The following is a 10,110-nucleotide window of genomic DNA, read 5'->3' as shown; positions in this document are numbered from 1 at the left end:
GCCCCTTTTTGACATTTCTTTTCATCATTTCTGCTGTGACAGCACAGCATTGTGTTTCAACTTCACATTACTTAAGCTTATCATCAAAGAAGCAAAGGGAGAAAGTGAAGAGTGAGCAAGAGGGGAGCAAAGGAGCAGCTCCCACAGAAATTTCTTTAATAACGTGACCGTGATCTGAACTCTGTCATCAGCATGGCTTGTCAACAATCCTATACAGCACTGTAAAATTAGGCTGTTACGGCTTCTTAACCAGTTGCTTGTGCCACATTGTTCTGGTATTTTCATGACTGTTTTTTAATGAGGGCAAAAAAAGTTAAAAAGATAAAATGAGAGCAGGGAATGAGTGAGATTTCGGTTGGTTACCATGGTATCTCACATCAGGGATGTTTCTCAAAGTATTAAATATCAGTGAGAGTCCCTGTGCTTTTGATCCAACTCTTCCAGACACCGGCTGCTCCTCCTCCACATCCTGGCAGGACCTGCACCTGCTCTCAGAGAGACATCCGCCGCCAAAGAGGAGAGACACATCAACACATGTTTACACTAAGATGAATAAAGCACTTAAAGCAAAATGGGATCCTGAAATAAGGGGTTTTTATTAGCCAGGTGCGCAGTTCTCTGAGTGACAGCACACTTTTCACATATTCTTAGATCCAGATATTTCTGGAACTTGAAATGATCATTTTTCTCGCAGTCTGCTTAAAGCCAGATTTCTTGTTGTTATTGCTCACCATTTATTCAACATTACCTGTCTAGCTTAAAATGGAACCAGTTTGACATTTCCAACTGAGAAGAATTTGCATTCAAAAGGCATTTGAAAGTCCCCTGATTGCCAGCATAAACACCTAAAGTGGATATGTAAAGGTGGCTTAAAGGAACCTGTTATCCACTGTAAATCTTAGGATCACAGAAGAAAGCACTTCACTATAAACGTTTTATACATATTACTGTTGTCAGCATCGTCAATATATTTTTAACCTCCAGTTGTGTGAAAATACTTATCTATGTTGCTGACAGAAAATTCTTACAAGAAAAAACACAAAATTCAATGTTTCTAACAATTACCCAAAGATGCCGGCCACTGGTGTGTTTCTCTTCACTAATATTAGTCAATGATAAAACAGCCGAATGTACTGATGTTAAGTAAAATGAGGTTATATTACTGTTCATATCCCATCCAGTCTCATAATTTATCACAATCAATCAATGGTGAATTATTTACCTTTCCAGTATGTAAAACCAAGAGATTTCTAAACATTTCTCAAGCAATAAATCTATTTGCCTGAAGATTAAATTAAATGTATTTACCTCAAAATTAAAGTTAACACTTCAGCTAAAAGCTAAGAAGGTTCACAACTGCATAAATGTTGGCAGGTATTTTAGTTTTAGGATGCTTCAGGATGTATACCAAATAGTCAAAATCCTTTTGTGAATTGCTTCAGTTTTAAATTCATACCAATACAGTTTACCCAGACGACTTAATTCAGCTTCGCTCCAGATGAGCTTTTGTTTGGGTTGTTTCTGCGTTTCCCGCCGGTGTTGGCTGGACTGCTGCCAGTAGTCATAATAACGATGTCTGCTCTGCAGGTGCAGGCACGCTGGGGCTTTCATGACAGAATGGATCAGATATTTTGTGTTTTGTTTTGTTTTGTTTATTACTATTTGTCTATCTATGAAGACGTGTCCGACTGTCATTGACATTTTTAGACCCAGATGCATTCAGGTCCCATTTGTTAAACAGTTTTCCCCTCTAAAACAGTTGTCAGACTGGCTTTATTTTGCTTTCACACCCTTGCCAGCATTTGTGATCTCTTCATTTTAGTCCTTTTTTTTTAAGTGTAGATATTTGCAAGTTTTTAAGTACTGAGAAGTTGAAGTAAGGAAGAACTAAAGACAACAACAACTATCTATCCAACAGCCAAGACATGAAACAGACTTTATCAGTCTTCTCAGGTTTAACACTTTCAATTTCAATTGTTTCAATTAACAGTAAAAGTCAGTCATTGCAAAAATCAATCCCATCTCACTGATCTTATCAAACTATTATGGAACAACTGAAAGAGGACTGAGATTAACTGAGCCATTGTGATGAGGTTTTGCCAAAGTAAAAGACACTACAGTAAATACAGTATGTGTTATGTTTTTTGTTTGGGTCGAACTTTAGTGTCAGCAAGAAGCAGAGCTTAGAAAGGAGAAACTAGTATTTCTTTAAGTGGTTTATTGATGCCTGTCAACAGGATGCTACAGTGTGGCTAATGACAATAGACATCCTGTCTCTCTGCTATGAGTTTTAAAGCAGAAGTGTTGGCCCTTAATAAAATCAATCATACCATCTAGTTCTTAATGTGAGCAGTGTTTTTTGCCTCTATCTAACTGCTTATTAAAAACGCTGCTCATGCTCAAACTAATAATAAAAAAGTTGTATGGCATAATCATATTGCTTTTCCTGTAAATGTTCTTTAAGGCTACTTTGTAGAGTGCATTACACAGTCAGCACAAAATTGTAAGCAGAAATGTTTGCTTAGAAATGAGAACACATTGCACTGGATGGGAAATTAACACTATGAAGCATGTGAAACTTTCCTCATGCATAATATATAGGAGTTGTTAAATGATATGCATGTACTCCTAAGTAATGCTAAGTCACAAAAAAATAATAGCCTATCTGGTTGTATATTTAATACCTTGCTGCTTCTCCAGACATGCTCTAAACAAGCTGTATGTACTGTACTACTGCATAACTTTAACCCTCTAATTTAATCATTTTGACATTTGAAAGTAATCCAGTCAGTCAGAGGTAGACCGTCAGACATGCAGTTTCTTATCTACAGCAACATGTGTTCAAGCAGCTAACGAGTGTATTGACTTAATGTTCACACTGTTATTAGAGATGGCGGATGTCACTGATTTGTTTAAACAGCAGCAGCGTGGGGGCAGGATTTGATGGCTCCCTGGATGCATACTTAGTAAAAACTGTCATGGTGCCCAATCTCTCACAGCATGCAGTTGCTGATTTGGTTGCACTCTATAAAGATGTGTCATTTACATCAAATGGAGTGTAAGCAGGGCATTACTCTACTGCATATTTTCACCTATACATGTGAAATGTATGTTGTAACGTAAAGGCAAACTAAATCTGTACAGTTAATTTGAGAAGGATGGCAATATTTCACCCTTTAGTTACAGTAGGTACAGAAATATTTGGTTATTTGGACTTTGACTACATTATTTTACTAGCCATCAATGAGTTTCAGGTAAAAATCTGTCTGGGTTGCACGTCATTTTTCCACATTGTTTACATTATTACAACACAGATTTTTCATCTTGTATCTAGCATGTTATGACTATACCCAGTGAAAGAAACTTTTGATATTCATACACCAAATCAGTATTTTTAATTTAAAAAATTGCTACTATTCATTACAACAGATTTCTTTTGCTCTAATAATTTAAAAATAGCAAAGACTCTTTTCCATTCTTCTTCCACCAAGTTCTCTGACTTTTGTAATAATTATATCTACACAGACCTGCAAGATTGGAGCCTGCTTGGTTTAAACATGACAATTGTGGGCCCAGAAGAAGCTTAAAAAACAGTTTTAAAACTGTTTCTGTTCTTGATTACATGTGCAATCAATATCTTTTAGTATAGTTAAGCCATTGGTAGTGAGACGGTTCTAATAACAGTATCATGCAGCTGTTTGTTTAGATACATTTAAACAGTGAATTACAGCAGTTCTACATGTTTGCATTAAAAAAAGACACCTGTGTCAATTGTATTTGTTTAATGGTGGCCTTCTGTTCTTACAATACGGGTATTGCATGTATAAAATGTTTAAATATTGATGACAGTTTGAGAGTTAATATTTTATTGGATCCTTTTGATTTAACGTCGTAAGCATACGGTAGTGTTGTGGGGATTTTTCTTTATAGATGCTCAAAACTTCCCCTCTGGGTGGTTAGAGGGTGGGGTGGGAAATGGTGGGGTGTAGATATGAAGCATACAAGATTACTGCACACTGGCTTTGATTCATAATAAATTAGTGCATGCATTTAAGACTACCTGTAGGCAAACAAGGGAGGATATGTATGTATGAAATGACACCCACTCTAAGAGGAGCTGATGATCTGAAGCTGATGAATGGAAGGGAAATACATTATAACTTATAAAGATTATAGAGATTATAAAGATGTTAGTTTCAAAATAATATGAAGGTCAAATGTATTCTGCAAAACCCTGTGCAGAGACTAAAATAGATTAGTCATGTGGCGAATGGGTTAATAAATCCCTCCTATAAACATTTTTCCAGTTTTTATAGAGTTCTAATAATTCACTTAAGCAGCAAACAAATAAGCTCTGATGGATCGTATCTTTATGTGCTTCTGCAATTCAGAAGCTTATATCCTCCTGGGTTTCTACGTCTAACTTCTGTACAAAGCAGCCGAATAATATCATTTTGATTGTGGTAATATTATAACCAAATGTGGCTTGCGTATGTACACTGGACCAAAGATAAGAGACGCAGTTTGTGTATCATCTCAACACACCGTTTCACTTTCTTATCCTAATTTACATAAGACACAAACATTCTGCATTTCAGAAAATAAAAAAACTTCATAATGCTGTTCAATAAAGAGCTGAATGGAAATCTGCTACTGTGCTCATTCATTTGCTTGAACTTTAGCTCGCTCTTCAGTTCCTTAAATTAAATTCTGAAAAGAATCCCAGCTTGTTATTTGTGTGTAATCCAAGACGGTTAAGTCTCTCTTTGTGAACACGAGCCAGTCCTGGAGCTGCTTCAGTGACAGTAAATTAAAACAGGAATTGTTCACAGTAAAATGCCACAGCTGTAATTTTCTGAGCTGTTACACATATCCTCTCAAATATGTATTGTCCTCAAAAATTGGATACAAGTTTTCCTGCAGCATGCTTTGACATTAAACAATCAGACATTGGTATTGTTCTTTCATCTAGACTTTGGTTTAGGATTTATTTATAAAATCATTTAAAACGTGCTGGGAAAGATCAGCAGGCTATTTAATGTGACTCACAATTTACTCTAATCTACAACAGGATATCTGGATTGTAATAAAATATTGCATGAAAAAAGAGCATCCAGGGTGATTTTTGTCATTATACAGCACCATCTGTGTATCCCAGATTTGCTGGTTGGAGTATTATGAATTCAGTTATTCTATTTTCTGATGGGAATCCAGTATATTGCACAAATATAAATAGCCTGTCAATCATACTGTAATCAAATTGGCAGGAATTTGGAACCTGCACTGCAAAAATAAAAACTCACACAAAGTATTTTTGTCTCTAGTGCAAATGTCTTATTTCAGTACACTTGAAATAAGACAAAACTAACTTGCAAGTAACTTTATAGCGAGATATGGGAGCTTGTTTTAAGTAAACAATTCCTTAATTCTGATTAAATGTGTTCGTTCCTTTGGCAGAATATTTCACTTAAAACATGTTTCCCATAGGCTGGTGGAGAGATCATCTCTCAATGGTTACAGGAAAGAAAGAAAACAGACAAGATTCAATGAGGCTCAATGTTCTGGACAAACATGTATTTTATTTTATGTGGTCAATATTTTTATACACATACTGTGAGAAAATGTGAATTGACTTTAGCTGTATTTTCCTTTACAGTCAACAGCTGGCCTGTGTAGGAAGAGTTACATTTGCTTGCAATGTTTTATAATATAGATTGAATTATAACGGAAAAAACACAATCTCAAAATTGTGTCTTTGGAACAGCTCAAGTGACAGACTAAAAAAAAACCTTTTTCAGAATAAAAACAATTGTAACTCTCCCGCATTTAAATTTGATCCAGAAAGCATTCCTTTTGTGTGTATTTCAAAACAGAGTGCCCGATGAACTGCTTAATAAATTCGCTTGAAAGCCACAGAGGATCTTTCCATGCTGCTTTAAAATACTGTCAGCTAACACATGACTCTGTCAATTAGGCCTTAAACTAGAACTCTAAAGGTCATTACAGGGCAGGGACAGCAAGCCTTGCTTGTCTCCTGTCACATCAGCAGCAGAATGTGGTTTGACCAAGCAAATTATATTTGCACATTATGTGGCCTGATTTCCAATGACGCGCTTTGAAGTGAAGAAGCACTTAAACTATATTGATGAAGAGGTTCTTTACCAAACTGTGTGCCTTTTGTGTTTTTGTTTTTATTTTTCCTGACAATACATTTTGTACTTATTGCATAACAAGTAAATAATCAAAATGTTACAGCTTACAAAGTCCACAATTATATAATCAGTTTATTTACGCAATTCACAGTTTATTAGGACTAAAAACAAAACAAATGGCTGAAGAATTACTTCTGTTGAATTATTTCCATCAATTCCTTCTGCTTATTTGAGATGGGCAACTGAGTTGACAAACATAAAGTAATATAAATGTTTTGGACTGGTCTAACCAGATTAAGGACTTGAATTTGTAGATTGAGCCAAGGATTATGGTCATGACAACGAGGCCTTCCAATGTCAAAGACTTGAAGCTCATTTTGAAAGATAAATGGTTAAATACTACTGGAAACAAGTACAAAATAAATCTGGTCAGCAAGAATAACAAACGTATGGTTGCTGTGATGACAATTTTCCAAATTTTTTGAGAATATAAGTGAAAAAAGAATTGACATGTAACTGTTTTAAATAAAATGTAATAAAACATTTTTAAAATTGTTCCTCCTTTTAAAGTGTTTTCATATATTTTGACAGATGCTGTTAGAGTAGTAAAATTCAGAATGTTGCCTTGTTGATGATCAACATCAACAAGATTAATGTTGATGAAATATCAACATATTTAATGTTTTCTTTTTTCCTTTTTTTCCCTTTTCTTAACGTATCTATAAATTCAATAGAATTCCAGATGCTCAACCAGGACAATAACATTTAGTTGCACTGTAAGTGGCATGAATGGTGACACAGATGAGAGAGATTGAGACAGAAAGAGAAAAAAGAGAGCGAGAGCTTTATGGCCTTTTCGTGTGCCGTAGGTGAAGTTCGGGCAGGACAGTTGTTGCTATGTAACACGCCTCTTAGCAACGCTTCCCCAGCAACAAACTAACGAACGGTTGGAGATGGGTAACACGCAAAGTAATCGTTTAGTGCAGAACTTGAACAACCGTTGATGTATTTAGTTAAAAACCGACAACATTATTATTGTTTCGTATTTTTAGAAACTTTTAGAAAGAAACTTCAAAGTCTTGACGGTTAATTTCTAAAATCAGGTGCGGGTGTTTCATTTGATAATTAACCAACTTCAGTCCAACTTCAGCACGTGTTAAATTAGCCTCAGCGTCTACACTTTCTCCATACAATGGAGTTCGATATTCGTGAGCATCTAGCGAAAGCACAGGAGAGCCAAGGTTTGTCATGCGAATATGGAAAGGTATAGAAAGTGGGAGATATAAGTTCACGGTGTTTGTTTTACATTTTCAGACTTCGAAGCTCTTCAGTCTGCTTACCGTATGATTAAAGACATGACACCAGCTGAGGCTCGCGGACCACGCATTCCTCCAGAGCTATACGTCATGTGTGCGGAAAATGCTCTACAGGTGAAGTATTTTACTACCCGCTGAAATAAAAAATTAACAAAAAAAAAACGTGCAAGAATTTAGTGGAGATTGTTCCCCTATTCAGACAAGCTTTATGAGGACGTTGATTTCATTTTCCAGCGGAACTTGGCACATTTTCACACTTTCAAAAGAACCAACAACATCTGCTTTAATTCCCAATGGACCACTAAATATAGATTGATCACCAATTAGAGTAAATATCTTGTTAGCATGTTGGTATAAAGGTGTGAAGTGTGAATATAGGATCTAAGAAAAACACCAGCTCTGAAGTTTCTCACAAAATGCTTTGAGAAGTGCTATTTTATGTTGAAAAGAGCACATAACTACTGAAGTGTCATGCAAGACATGATGCTGTGAGCACCCCTCAGGACTGAAAGATTTGCATCTGACTGCAAATGATGTCAAGGTATACATACACTCCTGCTATAGTGAAATAGCATGAGACTCAAGGAGGAACAAAGGTAGTCTGATAAAGTAAAGACTTTTTAAAATAAGTTTGGTTCCTTTAAAAATGTGTTTTTCTTGAAGATTTGTGGAGTAAAATTTTGATAAATCTTAAAAATCCCAGTGTTAACTAAGATTCACTGAATTTTAATGCAACACTTACAGTTGTGATCATAGTCTGGGAGTGTTTTGTTCTTGTAAATGAAGTCTAAAGTTTGTTTTTCTATGTTTTTAAGCAGTCCCATTGTTGTTAGTAGAACCCAGCTCTGCTGAAACGTTTAAGCATTCGATGTTGCTTGTGAAACTTTGAAAAATTAACTGTTTTGAGTAAGAACAAAACATGTCAATAATGAAAAACAGGAATATTTAGTTATCTTTTTTTCTTCACTATATCATAAAGTAAGTTTTCTGTCAACTTGTAATCGCTTTGACTCTGACAACACTTCCACTATTGGACTACTTGTTTCTCACAAAACGATTCTTAGCAGAAAATATGTAAATATAAACATAAACTTTACAAAAGGCGTAGGTTGATATCTCTTGACTGCACTGCATTGATTTTACAATTTAAAGTTTAAACAACATTTTCTGATTTTCATGGTTTTCTGAATACATATAACATTAAACTTTTTGGCATTTGTCCCTGAGTGTTCCTCTTCCTCTTTCTTTTTTCAGATGGAGCACGTGCAGATGTGCTTTGAATGTCTAAATATGTACTTTGAAGGTGATCCGCCTCATGACCAATTTTTCTGTCGAGCTCTCATGTGCCAGGGCCAGCTGATGTCTCTGTTTGTGTCTCCTGCAAAGAGTGTGGTGAGGACAGTAAATTGGGCACATGACTATGTGTGAATGTTTGTTTGGTGACTATGTGTGGGTTTTTATTCCAGAGTGATATAGATGCAGGGTTTATCTTGAGGTACACCAAATGTAAGCAGGACCCGATCAAGATGTTTTATTTCCAATATGCAAGTCCTTTATGACTGGCCATTAGCTAATACCAAATCCTAGTGGGATACCAAATGCTTAACAATGCAGTAGTCTTAAAGTGTAGCCAAATGATACAGTATCTTTTATCAGTATGAAGTGTCTCAAGCATCTGTTTTTCTCAACAGGGATTTATATTGTGTAGCAACAGAAGTTTAGTGCATAGCAGTCTAACATTAGCATTATTAATCTCTGTTTTGAGATGCCTCATAGTCGTGACTCAGCCATAGATAATTGCTTATAACATATTTCAATGTGGTTCCATTCTGTCATGTTCGGACATAACTTACATGAATGGTTGTTTTTCTGCTTAAGAAAATCTATCACTTTGATATTGGTGTTTGTAAATTTAATGACTGGTGTTCCAGCTGTCTGAGCACAAAGCACCAGTCATGACAGACAGGAAACTGCAACAGCTATAAGAGTCTCTCTTTCAGAGTTTTACAAACAACACAGTTGAAAGTTGCTTCTCTGATTTTAGAGGTAAAGACAACATTAAATCGACTATACCAGAAGGTTTTAGTAGTTAACTTTTAGGGACTCCGATACCAATAATTTAAAAACACAGGAACCGCAGGCTGGTACTGGGAAATGGATCATGAATAAAATAGTGGACACTTTTACCTTTTTAAAACCCTTATCCATTATTATTTTTACTTCAGTTTAGAAAATGTGTAGTATTTTTCTTTGAATATTTTGTTTGTCTGCTATTGCGGTGTCCAATGTCGGTGTTCAAGGGAAAATGTCCTGCAAGTTTTAGTTGTTCCTTCATTCAACACACTGGCATCCAGTAAATGACTCCCATCTTCTCTGAAACCTCCTAATTGGTTTAATTAGCAGGTTAAGCCTGCTAATTATCGGTTGAATTTGATCTGTTGACACATCAGCAACACGTAGGACACAAGCCGGTAAGGACTGGGGGTTGGACATCTCTATTGTACGTGTTTTTTAGGTTTTCTTATGTGACATGTTGACAGTTCCCTATTTTGCAATTATTTTATATTTCAGAAAGATATCAAGGAGGCTGCGAGTGATTTTCTGAAAGCAATTGAAATTGCGAAGAGCGACCCAAGGTATGC

The 10,110-nt window shown here is 35.8% G+C and overlaps 1 protein-coding gene across 5 annotated transcripts in view; it reads left to right on the top strand.

The window, feature by feature from the left end:
• The first annotated feature begins 7,070 nt into the window (after window positions 1-7,070).
• cfap46 (cilia and flagella associated protein 46) overlaps window positions 7,071-10,110 on the top strand; it is a 55,813-nt gene continuing 52,773 nt past the window's right edge. For all 5 annotated transcript variants that reach the window (XM_008430424.2, XM_008430425.2, XM_008430420.2 and 2 more), the window contains exons 1-4: window positions 7,071-7,393; window positions 7,467-7,582; window positions 8,723-8,860; window positions 10,040-10,104. In XM_008430424.2, coding sequence (XP_008428646.1) covers window positions 7,345-7,393; window positions 7,467-7,582; window positions 8,723-8,860; window positions 10,040-10,104 — 368 coding nt within the window. In that variant the 5' untranslated portion in view covers window positions 7,071-7,344. The remainder of the gene's footprint in view (window positions 7,394-7,466; window positions 7,583-8,722; window positions 8,861-10,039; window positions 10,105-10,110) is intronic.

Source organism: Poecilia reticulata, linkage group LG15 (assembly GCF_000633615.1).
Source record: "Poecilia reticulata strain Guanapo linkage group LG15, Guppy_female_1.0+MT, whole genome shotgun sequence".
In the NCBI taxonomy this organism is placed as follows: Eukaryota; Metazoa; Chordata; class Actinopteri; order Cyprinodontiformes; family Poeciliidae; genus Poecilia; species Poecilia reticulata.
Note: the sequence above shows the minus strand (reverse complement) of the source record. Positions and strands in the feature narration are given on the sequence as shown.